General features: G+C 41.1%; 1 protein-coding gene across 1 annotated transcript in view; it reads left to right on the forward strand.

Moving 5' to 3' along the window:
• Nucleotides 1-24,218, forward strand: part of wu:fj29h11 (uncharacterized) — a 153,603-nt gene that overhangs the window by 42,315 nt on the left and 87,070 nt on the right. Inside the window, exons 10-16 of the mRNA XM_060844678.1 lie at nucleotides 2,443-2,703; nucleotides 5,018-5,192; nucleotides 6,463-6,629; nucleotides 7,516-7,644; nucleotides 11,712-11,893; nucleotides 12,006-12,205; nucleotides 15,003-15,236. Of these exons, the coding sequence (XP_060700661.1) occupies nucleotides 2,443-2,703; nucleotides 5,018-5,192; nucleotides 6,463-6,629; nucleotides 7,516-7,644; nucleotides 11,712-11,893; nucleotides 12,006-12,205; nucleotides 15,003-15,236 (1,348 nt within the window). The remainder of the gene's footprint in view (nucleotides 1-2,442; nucleotides 2,704-5,017; nucleotides 5,193-6,462; nucleotides 6,630-7,515; nucleotides 7,645-11,711; nucleotides 11,894-12,005; nucleotides 12,206-15,002; nucleotides 15,237-24,218) is intronic.

The raw sequence follows: 24,218 nt of genomic DNA on the forward strand, positions 1-24,218 counted from the left end.
GACATACAAGATGATCAGAGGATGAGATAGGGTAGACAGTGAAAGACTTTTTCCTAGGATGATGACGTCAGTGTGTACAAGGGGGCATAACTACAAATTGAGGAGTGATAGATTTAAGACAGATGTCAGAGGCAGGTACTTTATACAGAGAGTGGTAAGGGCGTGGAATGCCCTACCTGCTAATGTAGTCAACTCAGCCACATTAGGGGGATTTAAACAATCGTTAGATAAGCACATGGATGATTTTGGGATAGTGTAGGGGGACAAGTTGAGAATAGTTCACAGGTTGGCGCAACATAGAGGACCAAAGGGCCTGTTCTGCGCTGTACTGTTCTATGTTCCATGTTCTGTGTTCCATGTTCTAACTCATGCAAATGATCAAACATGAGCTACCCATTGCAAAACCATACTGATTGTGTTTTTGCTTCCCAAATGTCTGCTGCTGTTCATTGACTGTCCTACCTTTTTAATCTTTCTGCCCAGTTAATTAGGGTCAAAACTGTCCTCATGCCTATGTAATTAATACAAACAAAACTGTTTTGATATTTATATTGCTCACAGCTTCTCCTCCATCTGAGTCCACTGCTCAGCGTAGCTTTCTGTTCTCTGTTCTCTCATGTTTTCAAAGGATATTAAATAAGCCATTATACTATTTGCATCAACCACTTCCTGTGGCAGTGTTCCACATTGTAACCATTCTGAGAACACTAATGTCTCCACATTTCTCTATTGAATTTATTTGTAACTGAGCTGTATTTATAACCCTTAGGTACTTTCCACCTTTTGACATGCTCTCCTCATACATTCACCCCATCCAATCTGTCCTTAATTTGAAAGACCACTAACAGGCCTCCTCTAAATCTTCACTTTTTGCTAACAACAAAAACCCTAATTTGTTTAGTCTTTCCTGCTAATTTCCTGACTGTAACAAAGGCTTTTTGACCCACAACCATTGAGCTTGTTTTTGTTAACCCCACTTCTCTGCCTGGTCGATGGGGGTCCTACTGTATATTCCCAATCGTCTCTGCTGGTCAGAATGTAACAGAGTTTTAAAAGCAACAGGTCTCCTTTGGCAATCGATGAAAGGAGACTTTAAAAAAAACGTAAAAGCCCCTGGTGTTTTACTGAACCCTTGAAGGGTGTAGGACCATTTGGCACAGCCACTTTGGCGTCAGCAATTCATCGTGGCTGGTTTGGCACAACCCATTTTGGCGCGAGCGACTCGGTGCAGCTCTTATTTACTCACTTTCAGGCTTACTTACAAACATTAATGAAAGCAATAAAAAGAAAAATAATGTTTATCCTCTTCAGTAAAAATGTTAAAAAGAAAATAAAAATGAAAGAAATAAGGCAAATACAAAATTGTTGATGGCATTTTAACGGGTTTTATTTTATTTTAATAATTTGTATATTAATATGTTTTATTTTAATATATTTTAATAATTTAATAATTTTAATAATAGTAGTTTAATAACTACTACTGAATAATTACAAAACAGTTCTGCGCTGAAATGAGTCGTCCCAAACTGGCCGCACCAAATCGTTCGCACCAAAGTGTCTGCGCCAAATGGTCCCACTCTGACCCTTGAAACATACTACGATCATTGAAAGAATGCTGTATTCATTCTGAGAGTGAACTTGTAAAGATTCCTCAGGGGCTTTTAGTGACACCCACAACCTAATTCCATGGTTGTAAGATTCTAACTTTTGAAACATATGCCACTTTTTGGTCTTAACTTTATCACTGTCTGCACTGCCTACATTGTCTGCTATTAAACATCCCATGGCCCCCTCTCTGCTTGCCTGTACGTATACTTGTTCAGTAGACAGTTTTCCAAGTTTCTATATTTCAATTAAGTTATCACCTAAGATCGAAATTACTCACCACATCAACCCAGAAATTACTATTGCAAACATAACTCTCTAGAAGAAGCAAAAAGAGTGATGGTCATTGCACCCTTGGTTTCTTTATTCATAGAATCCCGACATCATGAAAACAGACAGGTCAGCTTATCACGTCCACATTGACCCCTCGAACAGCATTCCTCCCAGACCCACCTAGCCTGCACACCCCTAGACACTCTGGGTTATTTAGCATGGGACAACCTGCCTAACTGTCACATCTTTGGACTGTGGGAAGAAACCAGAGCACCCTGAGGAAACTATGCAGACATGGGGAGAATTTTCTAGCTCTACACAGACAATCATCCGAGGGTGGAATCGAACACAAGTCCCTGGTACTGTGAGGCAGCAGTGCTAACCACTGAGCCGCTACACTGCTTGTTGCTGGTAGCTCATGTATGAACTGGAAGCAGAGCGAATTTAGATTCTGCATTGTCAACTGGGGGGCAATTTGTTGCTGTGAAAGATAGGAGGTGAGGGAGGAAATATCAGTGAAATTTTTAAAAATGAATTAATTTTTGTTGAAATCCTGTTGAATAGACTCTGGGGAAGGTTTCAAGCACAGAACGAGCTGCTATAGACAAGGCAAAGAATCGAGTTCAGAAGGAAATAGAGGAGGAAGTAGATAATCGTTTCAACAAAGTTAAGAAAAATCTAATGGAACCCTTTGGTGGACCACATCTGTATTCTACCAGTGGATCTCTGGATCTCCGGAAGCAATATGCCTCTATGACAGCAGCAGATGCAATCCTTCAGGTGTTCATCAATGCAACGGAAGTCTTCAGTAATAAAATGACTAAGGTAGGCAATTTTGGTTTGACAACATTGAAATCCTGATTTGCTGTATGAAGCAATAGCATAATAATGATTGGTGTTTGTTGGCTATGCAAGAACCACACTGTGTTTGTCGTGCATATTACAACAGGGTTAGGAGGGATGAATCAGCTCCCCATTTTTCAGCTTCCTCAATTGTCCAGAACAAAGATTTTATTTTAGCGCCAGGCTATACCTCAAATTAAAATATATTTAATTGGTTCACCAGAAATAATAAGGAGTTAATTACAAAGTTGTCCTGAGTGAAAGAACGAGTTTATTATCCACTAACCCTGAGAAATGCAATAAAGACATGATGGAAAACTTGTGTGTTACGTGTACAAAGTTGAAAAGCAATGGTGACCATTTCAAAAGGAACATGAAAGAATATGCAATACTTGAGGTGTGAAAATTTTAGAGGAGAAAGTGAGGACTGCAGATGCTGGAGATCAGAGCTGAAAATGTGTTGCTGGAAAAGCGCAGCAGGTCAGGCAGCATCCAAGGAACAGGAGAATCGACGTTTCGGGCATAAGCCCTTCTTCAGCAATTTTAACCTGAAACCATATTTGTTTAAATTGACATTCATATCCTCAGCTGTAATGGATATTTCAGTTGTCCTCTGAATTCTTAGTATTTCGATATTTGTTTTCAGCTTATGTCATCACTTGTTTTCTTCTTAAAAGGTTGAGAAAATGTTTTCTCCAGTTTGTTTCAGTCACAAATTTACTTTTTCCTGTTCTGTCAGAAGCATCTCCCTGAAATATATCCAGTATATACATTCCAGTGTGTGAATTATTTGTTTCCAAGATAATAATCACAGGCAATGCCTTTGATCTCCAATATGTGAAACTTTTATTGCTTAGTAAAGCAAAATAGGAGGAAGTTTCTTCACAATGGACGAAATTCAGTTTCCTTTGATAAAATATGTAAATTTCAGGTCTGCTTTTTTTCACATTACTTTCACAGGTATATGTGGTCAACTGATTGGTGTTTCCATTTACAGTCAGTTATTTTTTTTCCTATTTTTAAAGCCATTTTGATGCATTTAGGTCCCAGATATTAAAATCACATTATGGAATTTGAAAAATCAATAGTCCAGTTTTATCATTATCATGACAGGCATAAACTGACTCAGAATCTTCAACATACTTGACTAGTACTCCTTGCATAACTTGACCTATTTGTACAGTGGAATTTGTAAATAATAATCAACCTTGGGACTTCTTTCAGCTGTAATTTTATCGACATTCATATTTTTAAACTAGTAATTGCATGTACTGTTTTTTTTCAAAAACAAATTATAAGAACACAAAGAACTGGGAGCAGGCAAAGGCAGTTCAGCCCCTCAAACCTGTTTTGCCATTTAATATGACCAGGGCCGATCTCCACTTTCTTGCCCACTCTCCATAACCCTTCAACCATTACTGATCAGAAATTGTCTAACCCCTCCTTTAATTTACACAAAATCCCAGCATCCACTGCACTCCAGGGGAGTGAATTCCACAGATTCATGACGCTTTGAAAGGAGTAATTTCTCCTCATCTTTGTTTTAAAAACCTTTCCATGGTGTTGTGGTTCTGTTCGCCGAGCTGGAAGTTTTTGTTGCAAACGTTTCGTCCCCTGGCTAGGCGACATCATCAGTGCTCTGGAGCCTCCTGCGAAGCGCTTCTTTGATGTTTCTTCCAGTATTTATAGTGGTCTGTCCTTGCCGCTTCCGGGTGTCAGTTTCAGCTGTCCGCTGTAGTGGTTGGTATATTGGGTCCAGGTCGATGTGTCTGTTGATGGAGTTTGCGGATGAATGCCATGCCTCTAGGAATTCCCTGGCTGTTCTCTGTCTGGCTTGCCCTATGATAGTAGCGTTTTCCCAGTCGAAATCATGTTGCTTGTTGTTTGAGTGTGTGGCTACTAGGGATAGCTGGTCGTGTCGTTTCATGGCTAGTTGATGTTCATGTATGCGGATTGTTAGCTGTCTTCCTCTTTGTTCTATATAGTGTTTTGTGCAGTCCTTGCATGGTATTTTGTAAACTACATTAGTTTTGCTCATGTTGGGTATCGGGTCCTTTGTTCTAGTAAGTTGTTGTCTGAGTGTGGCTGTTGGTTTGTGTGCCGTTATGAGTCCTAAGGGTCGCAGTAGTCTGGCTGACAAACCTTGAACCTTTCCATGGTTTTAGGTGACCCTCTGCTCTCTACTTTTAGTTTCATGTAACATCTCAGCGCTTACAGAAAATATATTGTAAATGAAATATCTGAATGGTGTTGACCCTGACTCACCTAATAATTCTCTTTGATTCTCCTCTTCCAGCATGTTCAGGACTTCCTGATCAAGATAGGAGAAGATCGTCTGGCACGAGCACTCTTTCAGTTAGCCATTTGCTGTGGTACCCTGGAAGTTCCTCAGGACCAGGTGGCGAAAGAGAAAACAAATAAGACAGCTGTAAATAAAGCGAGGGACAATGAAACTCTTCTTCCTAGTGAAGGTAGGTTTTGTTCTGCACGCCTGTTGAAGCAAACGGAGAGGTCCTGATTTTACAATTCACTATAAATCACATCAAAGAAAGTATTAACAAAAATATATGTTACTTCATTGTAATTGAGAAGGAATTTATTGTTAAAGTAAACAGAGCAATGAGATTCTGCTCAAATAAAAGCAAAATACTGTGGATGCTGAAAATCTGAGAGAAACACAGAGAGTGCTAAAGAAACGCAGTGGGTTGGATAGCATCTGGATGGAGTTGGAAGGTTCATTTCCAGACATTTCGCCACCCTACTAGGTAACATCTTCAGTGGGCCTCCAGGTGAAGCACTGTTGATGATTCCTGCTTTCTATTTATGTGTTTGGAGTTCTTTGGGTTGGTGGTGTCATTTCCTGTGGTGATGTCATTTCCTGTTCTTTTTCTCAGGGAGTGGGAGATGGGGTCTAACTCGTTGTGTTTGTTGATAGAGTTCCGGTTGGAATGCCATGCTTCTAGGAATTCTCGTACGTGTCTCTGTTTGGCTTGTCCTACGATGGATGTGTTGTCCCAGTCAAAATGGTGTCCTTCCTTATCTGTATGTAAGGATACTAGTGAGAGAGGGTCATGTCTTTTTGTGGCTAGTTGATGTTCATGTATCCTGGTGGCTAGTTGATGACAGCATCTATGGAGAAAGAATCATACCGGATTTCAAACGTTAACTCTGTTTCCCTCACTATAGTTGCTGCCAGACCTGCTGCGTTTCTTCAGTTTTCTGTGTTTAAATTCCACTTGATGGATTGTTACCATAGTAAATTGCCTGCTTTTGTCAACAATATCTTGCAATTATGTAGTAACTTTGACATAGTAATAATTCCAAGGTTTTTCATTATGTTGAAAGCTTTTATGTCTATTTCTTCCCACTTATGCTTCTCTTCATCGCGATAGGGATGGTCTTGCTCATCCTGCTACTCTGAAATTAGTCATTTGTCCAAATTTATATATTCAGGGCTGAATCTTCTGAAGTTCCTCTCTCCCCAGTTTTATACAATGCTTTAATGATGCAGTAACTGGAAAATGGTGAAACCTCAGGGTTCAATCATTTGTGGCACAGTGCACAATTTCTTCGAGTTATTGTACTTTTCTAGTTGCCTGATAGCCCATTATTATTATCTTTCATAGAATCCCTATAGTGTGGAAACAGGCCATTCGGCCCAACAGGTTCACACTGAGCCTCATTTTTGATGAGCATTTTGTTGCTAACTTTATTACTCTGTACATCTGTCTTTGCCTTTAGGATCTGTAAGAGAATATTTGGAAAAGAGCCTCTCCACTGTGACTGGGTACTTGAATCTTGTCTATTTATGTAAACTGGAGAAAAACTTAGTCGATCACTTCAAATTGAAAGGCTTTGTTGACATGGGACATGGTACTTTCCTTGAATATCTGCTGAAACACTCTCAGGTAAATGCGTGCTTTATTTAAGATAAGTTTTGCACTTGTCTTAGTGGAAGTTGGGAAAAGCTTCAAGTACATTTAATCATTGAGCCACAATTGACCTTGCTTCACTTAGATGAAAGGACATTGTACGGTATCATTTTTCTGTCTAGCTTCCACGAAGTGTTTATTGACTATCTGTTTTTCAAAAATGTCGAAAACTAAATAGTAATGTTAGTCTTTCATTTGTGCATGTAGATGCCTAAAAAAAAACTCTCAGAAAAGGAAGCTCTGTTGTAGTTTTTTATTTACAGTACCTTTCCATTAAATCTGTAAAGATTAATTAGAGGTTGGTGAACTCTACTCACTAAATGGTAAGAGTGTGGTGTAGAATAATGTCAACAGTGTGAGTTCAGTCCCTGTCCTGGCTGTGGGAGACCATGGAGGCTGGCTTCCTCACCCCTACAACTGGGGAAAAGTTACCTTCAAACTGTAATTGACTCCTGTGAATGGAGAGAGATGCCTATGACTGTAGTTCCATACTACACAAGGATTGGTTGCTGTGCTTAGCAAGAACATGACCTCACTTTTCAGGTTACTGGGAGTCATGCTTTCATGATGTACAAATGAACCCTGCTGACTACTGTTTCATGGCCTCTCATTAGTGTTCCTCTTGATAATTTGTCCTCAACATCCTGCTAGATGTGCTTTCCTATGCAAATTAGGATCAATAATGGAGTTTATTTGTCGATCTACAAGTTTTACAATATTAATTTGAATTTTGTGTACAAACTATTATGTGAAACAATTGAACCAGCGTTTGATTGTCAGATGGTGGGTTTGCTCTTGAACGGCATGCTGAAAAGTGAAAGATTCCTCATGCACAGTAGTGAGGTTTTGTTTTGTAACGCAGCTGCTGGAAGAAACTGCTGGAGGAAGTTTGTTTCTATATCCACAAGATACTGGAATGTGTGGATTCCGACCAAGTCATCAAGATGTATATGAGTTCATCAGGCAATGTGGGACCCTGGAGGATTCCATGGTAAGTAAACCTGCTGAAAGGTGGCACTGGCATCAGGGAACAGAGATACAATATGTTTGGCATGTTACAGAATAATGCTGAAAATGTGTTGCTGGTTAAAGCACAGCAGGTTAGGCAGCATCCAAGGAACAGGAAATTCAACGTTTCGGGCCAGAGCCCTTCATCTGGCCCGAAACGTCGAATTTCCTGTTCCTTGGATGCTGCCTAACCTGCTGTGCTTTAACCAGCAACACATTTTCAGCTCTGATCTCCAGCATCTGCAGACTTTTTACATGTTACAGAATAATGTAAACAGTATGGAAGGCACAGTATGATGGGCACAATTCATGGTAATGACGTTCCCAGTGTATTACATTTCTCAAGAATTTTATTCAGATGATTTTATTCTAATTTATATAATTGCAGATGGGGTATCACTTGACAGAGACTTTTCTTCCAATTCCCATTAAACCATTGACCCCCCACAGCACCCCCGCAATGACTGTTCCTTGATGCTGCCCAGTGTGCCATCTACAGGCTGCTGTTCAGGAGAAAGATCTCAAAACTGTCTCAGTTCCAGCAGAGAATCATAGGATCCCTACAGTGCAGAATGAAGCGATACATGTATGCTGACAACAACCAGCTCTGATTCACCACCACTTACCTCAACCACATTAATGTTTCTGAGCTGTCAGGTTGCTTGGTCCACATTAGGTACTGGACAAGTGGAAATTTCTTCCAGCTAAATATCAGGAAGACAATACTCCACTGAAGGCCTCCAATACCATCCCTCTCCATGGCAATCACCAGGAGATGAATTGGATTCTCCTCTAGGTCACCCTGAAATGAGGAGCTGCCCACATATATTTGTGCCATCCTATTGGCTATCTTTTTCCACCTCCTGTGCAGTGCCTAACTCTCTCTGTGCCTCAGTTCAACACTTAAAATCCTTGCCCATGCCTTTTTGTTACCTTTTGCCTTAGCTACTCAGTTAACTCTGAGCCACCCACTCACATTCAACTTTCCCTAAACTTGTGGTCATCCAAATCTCTGCTACCGATGCCTTTATACCACTGTGATCACCCCCACTCATTTAAGGGATGTGGGTGTCACTGCTAGGCCAGTGTTTATGGCCCATCCCTAATTGTGTTTGAAAAGGTGATGAGGTGCTGTACTCCACAATGAATGCAGCCTGTCTAGTATAGGGACACCCAGAGTGCTATTGGAAGGGGAGTTCCAGGGCTGAGTATATCTGCTGAAAATGTGTTGCTGGAAAAGCACAGCAGGTCAGGCAGCATCCAAGGAACAGGAGATTCGACGTTTCGGGCATAAGCCCTTCTTCAGGATACCTGCATTTGGAGAGACACAGAGTATTTGTGGATTGTCAGTGTCAATTTGTTTAGAGAAGATCTTGTTTGACAAACTTGATTGATTCTTTTTGGAGGTGATGACCAGGAGTGTTGATGAGAGTCTGCCTGGACTTTAACAAGGTTTTTGATAAGGACCCTCATGACAGACTGGTCAAAAACAGAGTCCTTGCAATCCAAGGCAAAGGGAAATATCGGATTTAAAATTGGCTGAGGGCAGGAAACTGAGGGTGATGGTGGAAGGATGTTTTTGTGACCAGGAAGCCTAATTTCGGTGGAGCTCCACAGGGCTTCGTGCTGTAGCCCTTGCTGTTTGTGATGTACATTACTAATTTGGACATAGTTGTAGAGAGCATGGTCAAGATGTTCATAGATGACACAGAAGTCAACAGGGGAGTAAATAGTGAGCAGGATGGTTATAAACTGCAAGAGAACATTGACAGATTGGTCAGCTGAGCAGAACAGTGGCAAATAGAATTCAGCCCCGAAAGTGTGAGGCTTGGAAAGGGCTAACAAGAGAAGGTAGTGGGTACTATGAATGTTAGGACCTTGGGATGTGCTGAAGGTCAGAGGGACCTTGATGTACATTTCCTCAGGTCCCTGAAGGTAGAAGAACATGCAGATAAGATGGTTAAGAAGGCATATAGGATACAGGGAGAAAGTGAGAACTAGAGATGCTAGAGATCAGAGTTGAAGAGTGTGATGCTGGAAAAGCACAGCCAGTCAGGCAGCATCCGAGGATCAGGAGAGTTGACATTTCAAGCAGAAGCTCTGATGAAGAGCTTTCCAGCACCACATTTTGTGAGCAGGGAGGTTATGCTAGGACTGGATGGTCGTAGTTGAAGTAATGCATTGCTTTATTGGAAGGATGCGACTGTACTAGAGAGGGTGCAGAGGAGATTTATCAGATTGTTGCCTGACTGGAGGGTCTGAGCTATGCAGAAAGATTGTATAGGCTGGAATGGTTTGTTGTGACACAATGAAGGTTGAGTGAGGAACTGATAATGGTATGCAAGATTATGAGTCACAGATAAAAGAGAGATCAATAACCAGGTGCACAGATTTAACGTCAGAGGAGGGTTAACAAAAAAAAAGCAATCTGAGGGTAGGGGAGATCTGAAACTCACTGCCTGATGGGATATTTGAGTCAGAACTTTATGTAATGTGTGAGCAGGATTTAGATATTCACTGGCACTGCCTTAGCATCCACAGCTATGGGCCATGAGCTGGAAAGTATAGTCAGATCTCTGTTGATACATTGGGCAGAATTGTCTTTTTCTGTGCTGTAGAAGTCTGAGTCTGTTGGGATTTTTACCCAGTGACGGTGAAAAGTCAGGATGGCATGTGACTTAGAAGGGAAGTTGCAGGTGGCTGCATCCCTGTGTACTGTGATTTAATAGTTCTCAACCTTGTTTTCAAATTCATCCATGGTCTTACTCCTCCTATCTCTGCTTTTCTCCAGCCCAACAATCCTTGGATAGCTATTGTTTTCTGTATCTGATCACTTGTGATTTCCTGTTTTTTTATTGCTCCACTGCTGATGACCAAGCCTTGAAGTTACCATGGTCCTGAGCACCTGGTGTTCCCCTTCTGGACTTCTCCTTGCCTTCATTCTGTAAGAGACAAAAAAAAACTGCAGATGCTGGTAGACAGGCAGGAGGCTGGAAGAACACAGCAAGCCAGGCAGCATCAGGAGGTGGAGAAGTCAACGTTTCGGGTGTAACCCTTCTTCTGGACTTGGAATAGGTATAGAGGGAGCTGCCGATAAAGGGGGGTGGGGGGTTGCAGAGTGGTGAGGTGGAGATAAGTCAAGAGACAGGTAGAGGGTATGACCTGGTAGGTCAATGGGAGGAATGAATCCAGTTAGTGGCTTCTGGGAAGGATCAGTGGGAGGGGAGGAACTGGGAAGGGGGTCAAGTGATGGGAAGGGAGGTTATTTAAAATTGGAGAACTCAATGTTGAATCCTCCAGGCTTTGGATTGCCCAGGCAGAGGTGTTATAAGACACTTCTTAAAATCTGTTGGAACAAGCTTTTGTCATCACTTTATGATGCTCAGTGACAACTTAGTTTCAAATGCTTCTGTAAAACACCTTGGGCCTTTGTACTATGTTAAAAGTGCATTATAAATGGCATAAACATATGTAAAAGTTTTTGGTGCTTCTGCTGCTCTTGAGAAAGTCAGCCAAATGTCAGAGGCTTCTAATGGCTGGTCATTCCCAAGTGTACACTTTGATGAAGTCGCCCATTCCCACCAATCACAACGTGATGCATTAACGTGAGAAGTTTTAGCAAGAGAACTTTTTATAAGACAACTTTGATCTTGGCAAACAGAAGTTTAGTGGCAGGCCCTGATTTTTAATGTTACTGTTCTTGTTAGATTTATAATCAGTAATTTGTTTCATAACTTAGATTGTCTTTAGTCCTTTTTATGTTTGCTTTCTGTTCTTCATTTTCTGGTTTTCATTCTTATCCATCTCAATCTTGATAAAATTGTGCAAAATATTGAAGTTTTCTGAATAGCCTGGATAGTGGTGACCATTAGCAGTCAACTTCTTAATGCTATTTGGGCATATCCTGAGGTTACAAGTCTAGTTGTCTATCTGGGTTAACACCACTTGTGTGACTCTTGTCGAATACTGTTTTATACTGCTCATGTGAAACACCTTGTGACAGTTTATTATGTCCAGGATCTAATGGGCATATCCATTCTCTGACTTCAGTTTCCAGCAATCGAGGCTGCACTGTGTAAGCAGTTTCGTGTGAGAGCTATCAAGGAACTTGGATACAGGACAGTGTCCAGTATAGTGAAGATGGTGCAACACCAAACCAAGTCACACACTGAACATAACAATCTACAAAGCTTGGTGCTGTATGAAACTGCACTATTTTTTGAAGAATCCAGGTGAGGTCCTGGGAAATGAAGTTTATTGTGCCCAAAGAATTGCTGTGACCTCTTCTTTAAGAAATATTATTTGGCTTTGATTAATAAAAAAATAATAATTTTGTCTTTAAAGTCATAGCAATAGCAGTTCTGTCGGGCTCCTTGGGGATCTGAGTCAGGAACAGGCTTTGTCATGTCTGTTGAATGCTCCTTTGTTGGAAGATCTTGCAGAATGGTCACAATGGGAAACGATATTTGAAGCACAGCACGGTTCACTCAAGGACTTCATCGAAAAGCATTGTGGCAAGAAAGCAGCACACCTTAGTTTGGAAAGTAGGTACTTCTTTAATTGTATTTAAAAACTATTCAGTTTTTCCTCTGTTTCTGATTATGATATAATTGTGAGCATTGAGCCAGAACACCATCTCTGTTTGACTAAACGTTAATTTTCTCTTTGAGGGATTATTGTATTCTTAGATGTTTGGGGCATACCTGATAGTCAAAACGATTGGTGCCCACAACTCAACTCTTTTCAGTTGGATGGGGAATTATAGTAAGGGTGAATGCTGTGAGGTAATGTCTCAATTTATATCACAATGCTGGAGTTTTCTAATCCGCACTAAACTCCTTGCAAGGTCATATTATTTATCTTGCAATTCCTGATTGGAAAAACATTTAAAAAGCTGGAAGGTCAGGCGGCATCTGGGGAGAAGGGAATTGAGTTTGTAATTTTCATCTTGGAGACAGGATGCTAGTTGCAAAATCTCCCGATGCACTATTTTGCTGTGGGGTAGGAGCATGGTCGAGTTTAAGCTTGCTGCCTCCAGAGGCAGTTTGGAAGTGGATATTGTCAAAGCAGGCTGCTTAGAAGGCCCACCTTGGTTCTCCGAGAGACTTCAGTGCGTGTTGCTTAGTCCTCAGGGTCCTTCATATTCTCATGTAATTTCATGGCGCCATGACCCCTCATGTTGCCCATGAATCGAAACCTACAATCCATTCTAAAAGATGAAAGACTTAACAGCAGTCTAGGTTTGTGCAAGATATCGCATCAGTTGTATGACACTATGATCTTTTTCTATAAATTCTGTGTCCTATGATCCTACTCCGCTAGCCAGCTGAGGAAGGAGCGGCGCTCTGAAAGCTAGTGCTTCCAAATAAACCTGTTGGACTATAACCCAGTGTCGTGTGATTTTTAACTTTGTCCACCCCAGTCCGACACTGGCACCTCCACATCATGTATCAGATTGGGTTGCAACAAACTGGCTTTCTCACTGATGTGAATTTTGTTTTTGGCAAAGGAAATGCAGATTTAAGCTGTTTGTTAGTGAGCTGTTTTAACATCCTTAAGAAGCTTCAGTCATCTTGGTTTGATTAATTGCATTCAATTAACTTTCTTGCAGTCTCTGTTTTTATGATTCCATTGATATAATTTCCTTTCTGTTTGATTAATCTTTGGCAAAGCTCTTCTTTAAAATGGAAATAGTAATGCCAGTTTGTCCTTTTATGCACTTCTTGTCAACATCATGCAGCATATGATCAAATTTAAATTCAGTATCCTGAATCTAAAGCACTGAGAACCTGTCTGCCTACCCACTGTTTGGCATAGACATTGAAGCTACTGTGGCACTAACCTGAAGGTCTGATTAGGGATAATCAGCATGGCTTTGTGCATGGGAAATCGTATCTCACAAACCTGATTGAGTGTTTTGAGGAAATAACCAAAAATATTGATGAGAGCAGAGCTGTAAAGCTACATGGACTTCAGTAAATCCTTTGATAAAGTTTCACATGGTAGGCTAATTAGTAAAGTTGGATCACGTGGGATTCAGGGTGAGCTTGCCAATTGGATACAAAGTTAACTTGACAGTAGGAGATGGAGGGTGGTGGTGGAGGGTTGTTTTTCATACTGGAGGCCTGTGACCAACTGTATTCCAAAGGGATCAGTACTGGATCCATTTTTGTTTGTTATTTATGTAAATGATTTGGATGAGAATATAGAAAGCAGGGTTAGTACATTTGTGGATTTCACCAACATTGATGGTATAGTGGGCAGTGAAGAAGTTCGTCTAAGATTGGAAACAGATCTTGATGAATTGGGTCACTGCACTGGGGAACGGCAGATGAAGTTTAATTTGGATAAATGTGGGGTATGGCATTATAGTAAAACAAATAAGGGCAGGATTTATACAGTTAATGAGAGGGCCTTGGAGAGTGTGGAAAATAGAGAGACTTAGGAGTTCAGGTATAGAAGTCTTTGAAATTTATGTCACGGTTAAGAAGATGTTTAGCACATTTGCCTTCATGCTTAGACCTTTTAGTACAGCAGTTTGAATGTCATGTTGAGGTCGTACAGAATGTTGGTGAGGCCTCTTCTGGAATATTGTGTGCCTTTCTGGTTGCCCGGTTACAGGAAGGATATTATTAGATTGGAGAAGGTTCAGAAAAGATTTACCAGGAATGTTGCTGGGATTGGAGGGTTTGAGTTATAAAACTAGCCTGTATAGCCTGTGATTTTTTTCACTGGAGCACAGGAGTTTGAGGAGTGACCTTATAGATTTTTTTATAAAATCATGAGGGGCATTGATAAGGTGATTATCAAGGGTCTTTTTCCTAGGGTGGGAGAGTTCAAAACTAGGGGGCATAGCTTTAAAGTGAGTGGAGAAAGTTTTTAAAAACGACATGAGGGACCACTTTTTTATGCAGAGGGTGATTCGTGTGTGGAACAAACTGCCAGAGGAGGTGGTGGATGCAGGTACAGTTATAACATTGAGAAGACATTTGGATAAGTACATGAATAAGAAAAGTTTGAAGATATTTAGGCCAAACGCAGGCAGCTGAGACTAGTTTAGTTTGGGAACATGGTTGGCGTGGACTAATTGGACTGAAGGGTGTGTTTCCAAGCTCTATAACTCTATGAATCAGTGAGACAATTTACCTTTGCCCTAGTCAAAGTCCTTCTCCACCAACAGCACTTAAAAGCAAATTAACTGTTTATTCATTGCATTACAGTCAGATCATACCATGCATGAAATGTTTGTTGTATCTCTTTGCATGGTAACTACATTTGGAAGTAAATTACGCATGAAGCTAATTAGGAAATATGACATTGAGAATGCGCTTTCTTTTGCAGGTTCAGCTGTGCTCAATGACTTGGTTGCCATAGAAATAAAACCAGGTGTCCTGCTGCGACTCACCACAGAGACAAACCCTGAGCTCTTTGCTCAAGCCGTCACCTTACATGACCCTGTGGGGACAGCAGGGCATTTGGTTTCCATTGTGGCCGCAGATGGATTAAGGAATGCTCCCTTGGCATTACTCGCTAATCATGTGGAAACTGCCCTGGCAGCGTGCGGAGGATTAGAAGGTGAGGTTGCTTAGGTTCAGCAGCACATTCAAATTTAAAATTATACTGCTGATCAACTGTCTAATGTACACTGAGTACTCCCAATGGCTGGAACTCCATTTTTGTCTTGCTTAGGGATTAAGAGCTTCATAAATGACCCACAAAAATGTATTGTCTCTTTTCTCATGTTAAGGTGATTGCTTTAGGAGCAAGTAAGTCTGAACATGATTTTCTTTCAAATGCTGATGTGCCCCGTTATGTCCCACGTTCAGATGTTCTTGGGTTATAGTTGCAATGTGATATTTTCCGCTCACCAGCATTTCTTTACGATCCTACTAAAATATGTACAGGGTATTCATTGTCTTCCATGGCTTTAAAAAACAAATCAGAATAACAACAAAGCAAAGCAAAGTTAAGCTTAAAAGTTAGCATGTGCCAAAGACATTTCCATTTAGGCTAGAAATGGAGTGCCTGATTCAAAACCTTATCATGTCTCACTGTGGTAGTACGCTGAAATTAAAGCTCCGCTTGACTTGGAGTTGTCACAAAAGTTAAAGGTTTTAAAATAAGTCACAAAACTCCCCAATTTATTTGATTTTCAGATCTAGGCTGACAAAGCATGGATAGGATTTAGAGTCATAGAGAGGTACAGCACGGAAACAAACCCTTCTGTCCAACTCGTCCATGCCAACCAGATATCCTAAATTCATCATGTTCCATTTGGATGAGAATTTGGCCCATATCCCTCTAAACTCTACCTATTCATATACCCTTCCAGATCCCTTTTAAATGTTGTCATTGTACCAGCGTCCACCACTTCCTCTGGCAGCTCATTCCATACACGTACCACCCTTTGTGTGAAAAAGTTGTCCCTTAGATCCTTTTTAAATCTCTTCCCTCTCACCTTAATCCTGTGCCCTCTGGTTTTGGACTCTGGTACTCTGGGGTAAAGACCTTGGCTATTCACCCTATCCAGGCCCCTCTTGATTTTGTAAACATCTAGAAGGTCACCCCTCAGCCTCCATCACTTAAGGGAAAACAGCCCTAGCCTATTCAGCCTCTCCCTATAGCTCAAACTCTCCAACCCTGGCAACATAATTGTAAATGTTTTCTGAATCCTTTCAAGTTTCACAATATCCTTCCAATAGGAGGAATGCCAGAATTGGATGTCGTATTTCAAAAATAGACAAACCAATGCCCTATACAGCTGCAACATGAACTCCCAACACCTGTGTTCAATGCCCTGATCAATAAAGGCAGGTTTCTGTCCAGAATAAGAATTGCTATTTCTTACAAATAATGAGACTCTAACTACAGGTAACAGTTATAAACAGCCAGCGTCTAACATTACAAATTAGAACGCTAATTTCCTTAACCACACATGGAAAAATAGGTTTGGGTGAAGGAAACCTGGGAGATTGTTCAGTGGTTCCTGTTCACAGGATGCTGAGATAATTCTGATGCTGGTTAGAATGTTGCATTTCAGTCTTTTTTCAGCTACTTCTTTGGGTTTGTAAGGGACATGAGATAGCTCGTTCACGGACTAAAAGGTCCCCAATGTATCAGTTAAAAGCAACAACTTATTCCAACTGCTGAAGGAAAGATGACCTGGTTTTCTTTAGCTTTAACATGGGTTTAATCTGTACAGAATTGAGACACATCTCCTGTGCTGCTTAGATCAAATCTCTCCCTCTATCATGTTCCCAGCTCCAAGCTGTTAATTTTTCTGAGAAACAATCTCATGATTGTTGGCAGGCAAAGTCCTTTGTCATTGGTAATTGGTCACTAGTCCATAGACCAATGAACTCTTTGATGCCACCCAGCTGTATCTGAACAAAGAACTCCTCGGCTCCCATTCTTCTGCAGCTCCTTCAGTTTCAGCTTGTTCCAGCAGCTTGCTACGAGGGTCAGTGACTTGTTTTTCAAAACATGCAGCCATCCTTTAAAACGCCGGTTTCTAAAACAATTCTTCCTCATTTCAGTCCACAATTTTAAAAAGCTCAACAATAAAAAGACACAGTCTTTACAGTCTATTTATTATTCAAGGTGACACTATCAAAGCAAGATATCAAATATTTAATTTTTATTTGGATGTGACTATCCCTGCATTTGCTGCCCTGCCGTAATATGTCCTTGAACTGAGTGGCTTGCTCGTCAACCTCATTGATGTGGGTCTGGAATCACATGTAGTCCAGATCAGGTGGAGATGGCAGATTTCCTTTGCTAATAGACATTAGTGAAACAGATTTTATTTTCTATAACAATCAACAATAGCTCCAAAAGCATCATTACAAATTAATTTCCAGATTTTGTTAGTATGTAAAGTGATGGAAGGTGTCAGCAAAAGCGCTCTCAAGTAGCACCTGCTCAGCAATGACCAGTTCGGGTTCCACCAGAGTCACTCAGCTCCCAACCTCATTACAGCCTTGATTCCAACATTGGCAAAAGAGCTGAATTCCAGAAATGACTACCCTTGACATTAAACCCTCATTTATCTGAGTGTGAATGAGTTCTAGCAAAAACAGACTGACTGGAACTTGGGAAAAACTCTCTGTTTGTTGAAGGAAGATGGTTGTGGCTATTGGAGGTCAGTCAACTCAGCTCCAGGAGACCTCTGCAGGGTTTCCTCAGGATAGTGTCCCAGTCCCAACCATTTCAGCTGCTTCATCAATGACTTTCCCTCCATCACAAGGTCAGAACTGGGGTGTTCACTGATGATTGCACATTGTTCAGCCTCAAGATACTGTAGCATTCCATGTCTAAATGTGATCAGTTGGGTGATCTAAATATGATCTCCAACAAAAGAGAATCAAACCATTGCCCATTAACATTCAATTGCATCACCATCACTAAATCCTCCATTATCAACATCCTAGGTGTTACCATTGATAATGAAACGGAACTAGACAAGCTGTGCAGTATTGTGACTACAAAAGTAGTTCTGAGGCGACATATCCTGTAGCAAGTAACTCATCTCCTGACTCCCCAAAGCCTGTCCAAAATCTGCAAGACTCAAAACAGGGATGTGCAGTCTTCTGGATTACTAGTCCATGTCAGCTATGTTAACTTATAAAGTTTGACTGTCAAATTTTGAATCAAGCTAGGACCAATAAAGTAAAAAGCTTGCTTCCATGTTGATTATAAGAATCCGCTCTTCAGTACAAATTCTGTTGATCAATTAAAACATACAAATATAGAAAATAGGCAAAGCAGTAGGCCATTGAGCCCTTTGAGGCTACTTTGCCATTCAGTATGATCATGGCTGATCATTCAACTCTGTACCCTGTTCCTGTTTTCACCCCATATCCATTGATCACTTTAGCTCCAAAAACTATATCTGACAATTTGGAAAATCTGCCCTCAAAATGGCAGCAGCCCACAAAGGATCTCAGTAGCTTGAATTCTTGGAAAGAGCTGGAGGGAAGTGGCGGGCAAGTAGAATTGAGTAACAGATCAGCCATTGAATAGTAGAATGAAGGAAATGGATTGAGGGCTGAATGGTCTTCTCCTATGAAATTATGGATTATGTACTTCCACAAGTCCGTTTCAATAGGATTTTACTTTACAACATAACTGGTCTTGTCCTGACATGCTGCAGGAGAAATCAACATGTGCAAATGGGAAACCTTTCATTCAGGAAAATAAATTGGTCTTGGCTTTGATTGGTTAGAAACTCCTAGACCTAGAAACAACTTGGAGATTTCAGGCTTTGCCATCAGAGAATTGAATGAAACATTAAACTAAGTCGATGTTGAACTGTATTATTCATGGATGCTTTCCATTTTAAATAGTGATGGAAAAGGATAGACCAGATCTAAAAGTTGAAGTCTAAATTGGAGAAAGGCCAATTTTGACGGCTGGAAAATGGGAACCCTTCAGAAATGAGATAACGAGAGTGCAAAGAAACTATATTCCTGTTAGGGTGATAGGAAAGGCTGGACGACTAGAGAAATTGAGGGTGTGGTTAAGAAAAAGAAGGAAACATACGCCAGGTATAGACAGGATAGATCGAGGGAATCATTGGAAGAGTATAAAGAAAGTAGGAGTATACTTAATAGGAAATCAGGAGGGCAAAATGGGGACATGAAATAGCTTTGGCAAATAGAGTTAGGGAGAATCCAAAGGGTTTTTACAAATATATTAAGGACAAAAGGGTAACTAGGGAGAGAATAGGGCCCCTCAAGGATCAGCAAGGCAGCCTTTGTGTGGAGCTGCAGAAAATGGGGAAGATACTAAACGAGTATTTAGCATCAGTATTTACTGTGGAAAAGGACATCGAAGATATAGAAAGTAGCGAAATAGATGGTGACATCTTGCAAAACATCCATATTACAGAGGAAGAAGTGCTGGATGTCTTGAAACGGCTAAAGGTGGATAAATCCCCAGGACCTGATCAGGTGTACCCTAGAACTCTATGGGAAGCTAGAGAAGTGATTACTTGGCCTCTTGCTGAGATATTTGATTCATTGATAGTCACAGGTGAGGTGCTGGAAGACTGGAGGTTGGCTAACGTGGTGCCACTGTTTAAGAAGGGTGGTAAGACCAAGCCAGGGAATTATAGACAGGTGAGCCTGACCTCGGTGGTGGGCAAATTGTTGGAGGGAATCCTGAGGGACAGGATGTACATGTATTTGGAAAGGCAAGGACTGATTAGGGATAGTCAACATGGCTTTGTGTGTGGGAAATCATGTCTCACAAAACTTGATTGAGTTTTTTGAAGAAGAAACAAAGAGGATTGATGAAGGCAGAGCGGTAGATGTGATCAATATGGACTTCAGTAAGGTGTTCGACAAGGTTCCCCATGGGAGACTGATTAGCAAGGGAGAACTAGCTATTTGGATACAGAACTGGCTCAAAGGTAGATGACAGAGGGTAGTGGTGGAGGGTTGTTTTTCAGACTGGAGGCCTCTGACCAGTGGAGTGCCACAAGGATTGGTACTGGGCCCTCTACTTTTTGTCATTTACATAAATGATTTGGATGCGAGCATAAGAAGTACAGTTAGTAAGTTTGCAGATGACACCAAAATTGGAGGTGTAGTGGACAGCGAAGAGGGTTACCTCGGATTACAACAGGATCTTGATCAGATGGGCCAATGGGCTGACAAGTGGCAGATGGAGTTTAATTCAGATAAATGCAAGGTGCTGGATTTTGGGAAAGCAAATCTTGGCAGGACTTATACATTTCATAGTAAGGTCCTAGGGAGTGTTGCTGATCAAAGAGACCTTGGAATGCAGGTTCATAGCTCCTGAAAGTGGCGTCGCAGGTAAATAGGATAGTGAAGAAGGCAGTTTCCTCATTTCCCCTTCCCCCACCTCACCCCAGTTCCCAACTTCCAGCTCAGCACTGTTCCCATGACTTGTCCTACCTGCTATCTTCTTTTCCACCTATCCATTCCACCCTGCCCCCCACCCTATCAACTTCATCCCCTCCCCCACTCACCTATTGTACTCTTTGCTACTTTCTCCCCACCCCCACACTCCTTTCATTTATCTCTCCACCCTTCAGGCTCTCTGCCTATATTCCTGATGAAAGGCTTTTGCCCGAAACGTCGATTTTCCTGCTCCTCGGATGCTGCCTGAACTGCTGTGCTCTTCCAGCACCACTCTAATCTAGAATCTGCTTTCCAGCATCTGCATTCCTTGTTTTTACCTAGTGAAGAAGGCATTTGGTATGCTTTTTTTTGTATTGAGTACAGGAGTTGGGAGGTCATGTTGTGATTGTACAGGACATTCGTTAGGCCACTGTTGGAATATTGTGTGCAATTCTGGTCTCCTTCCTATCGGAAAGATGATGTGAAACTTGAAAGGGTTCAGAAAAGACTTACAAGGATGTTGCCATGGTTGGAGGATTTGAGCTATAGGGAGAGGCTGAACAGGCTGGGGCTGTTTTCCCTGGAGCGTCGGAGGTTGAGAGGTGACCTTGTAGAGGTTTACAAAATTATGAGGGGCATGGATAGGATAAATAGACAAAGTCTTTTCCCTGGGGTCGGGGAGTCCAGAACTAGAGGGCATAGGTTTAGGGTGAGAGGGGAAAGATAAAGAAGGGACCTAAGGGACACTTTTTACACGCAAAAGGCGGTACATGTATAGAATGAGCTGCCGGAGGAAGTGGTACAATTGCAAAAAGGCATTTGGATGGGTATATGATTAGGAAGGGTTTGGAGGGATATGGGCCAGGTGCTGGCAGGTGGGACTAGATTGAGTTGGGATATCTGGTCGGCATGGACGGGTTGGACCAAAGGGTCTGTTTCCATGCTGTACATCTCTATGACTCTATTCTCCTAGACACCATTCTGCTCCTACTACTCTCAAACATAACACCTTCATCTAATTTCTGTTAATGTTTGTGATACAGAACGGCAGCTTCTTCAGGTTACTGCATTCCAACAGTAATTTTGTGCTTCCAAGAGATTTTGATATATTGAGGTCCGATGTGTATTTAAGTTTTATGCTGCAATAATTGGATGATGAATAAAAAGATTGAATGTTCCTCTGCGCCGTATCTTCCCTCACAATTCATGCAGCAGTCCTCTGCATCTTCGTTCCAAAATGCTAATGTCAATCATCTAGAATCTGTTGCACAGGCAGTCTCCAGGTTAAGAACAAGTTCCATTCCTGAGTACATTTGTGAGGTTTTTTTTAGATTAGATTATCTATAGTGTTGAAACAGGCCAACAAGTCCACACCAACCCTCCAAAGAGTAACTCACCCAGACCTATTTCCCTCTGACTAATGCACCTAACATTATGGGCAGTTTAGCATGGCCAATTCACCTGACCTATACATTGTTGGACTGTGGAAGGAAACAGAGCACCAGAGGAAACCTACGCAGACATGGGGAGAATGTGCAAACTGCACACAGACAGTCACCCGAGGCAGAAGTCGAACTTGCGTCCCTGGTGCTGTGAGGCAGCAGTGCTGATCACTGTGTCACCATACTGCCCCTACTTTTTGCATTCTCTGCTTTGTTTGTTAACCTATCCTCAGTCCCTGCTAGTTTACTACCCCATTTCATGCACTTTGATTTTGTTTACTGACCTCCTGTGTGGATTTTCATCAAATTTGAAAGTCCAAATGCACCATAACTTATAGATTTCTCCTGATCAGCTTTACTGGAAACTCAATCACAAAACCTCTCAGGTTTTCCACTTCATAAATATATGTTGATTCTGTCTAAGCAAGCAATTATTTTCAAAGTATCTTGTAATAACATCCTCTATGATAGATTCTAGTATTTTATCTGCTGATGTCAGGCTAACAGGTCTGTAGGTTTTTTTCCTTCTTTCCTAAACAGTGGAGTTTTTTTGCAACCTTCCAAAATGTAGGAGCTTTAGCAGAATTAATGAAATTATATGTAACATACAAAATTAATTTACAAAATGGAATTCCACAAGTTTGATACAGACCAATGATATTTCACTTTTGAAGAATAGCAACACTTACATTTATATAAACAAAGGTAAATTTGCTGTAGTCCCAGTGAATCATACAGTTGCTCTTTCATTCAACAGAAACAATTGGTGATGGTTTAACCTGAGGACCACCACGTCTCAGGCAAAAGGCAGAGGTTGAGAAGGAAATGCCTTCATGGTGACCTCAGCAATTATGGAAATTGAGCTCTCACTGTTGGCATCACTCTGTGTCGCAAACTACCTGTCCAGCCAACTGAGCTAACCCATCCCATCAAAAGCATGGTTTCTTTGAATTACAGTGATTGTTGATGTACAGGCAAATGTGACACGTATTTTGCGTGCACCAGCAAATGAATAATCGGCTCACCTACTTAGTGATTTTGTTTGGGGTACAGGGAAAGCTCTTTCTTTTCTGACCATTCCTTCGTAACTTCAGCATTAGCTTGAATGAGAAATGGAGCCTTGATTTGTTGTGTACATTTGGACAATCCATAATTTTCTCATTATTACAGTGGCACAGCTGCGCAGAAGGAAGACTGGGAAACCAATACTGTGCAGAATTTAATAATTTGGGTACCAAGCATTTGAAGGGGAGAGAGTGCTCCACCAGTAGCTGTGTTTTGCCATGGTTCCAATGATTGGCAGAAAGAGATATGACGTTCCGAAGGCAGATTTTAGGGAGCTAGGAAAGAAATAAGCAAGCAGGACCTGAGAGACAGTAATGGTTACCCCCATTGTCGCACACCATTGAGTGTAGAAATATCAGGATTGGATAAGACAAATACATAGCTGGAGATGCTTTTGATTCCTGGGACAGTAGAACCCATCTTGGGGCTTTCTATAGGCTTGCATCTGAACAGATATAGGAAAATATCCTTTGTGGATTGGTTATTTAGGCTATTGAGGGAGGTTTAAACTAATTTGATTAGGGTTGTGAACTTGAAGATAACAAGAAGGAAAATCAAAGTGAATAAAAAGTTGGGTGACACAGATGGTATTAGACTAAGAATTATTAAGATATTTGTTGGGTTCAGATTAAGAGGGAACATAGTTAGGTTTAAGTCAAGTTTACAATGGGTGTGTGTGTGTGTGTGTGTGTGTGTGTGTGTGTGTGTGTGTGTGTGTGTGTGTGTGTGTGTGTGTGTGTGTGTGTGTGTTGCAAGTAGCTATGTGAGAGTATGATGCTGTGGTTATAATAGAGACCTGTTTCAAAAAACATTCCAACATACCAACAATTAAGAAAGCAGTTTATTGCTTCAGGATAGTATTACTGATGGCAGGGCGGGTGGCGAAAGCCATTCATAAGGCATAGGTGATGCTGGCTTTATAAAGAGTCAGAAAGTACAAAAACAAAGTTATGATCAACCATAATGAACCTCAACTAGAGTAATGTGTCCAGATCCAAGTATACACTTTAGGAAGGATTTCATGGATCATATGAATGTAACAAAACTGCAGCTTAATGATCTGCTTGAAGACTTAGAGTTCATGCCCACCTGTTATGATAATCTGCAACTCCAGAACAGGAATCTTAACTGAATCTTAACTCTGTGTCTAAACAGGATTAACAGGAGAAAGTGAGGACTGCAGA

The sequence above is a fragment of the Hemiscyllium ocellatum genome, chromosome 25, assembly GCF_020745735.1.
Source record: "Hemiscyllium ocellatum isolate sHemOce1 chromosome 25, sHemOce1.pat.X.cur, whole genome shotgun sequence".
NCBI lineage: Eukaryota > Metazoa > Chordata > Chondrichthyes > Orectolobiformes > Hemiscylliidae > Hemiscyllium > Hemiscyllium ocellatum.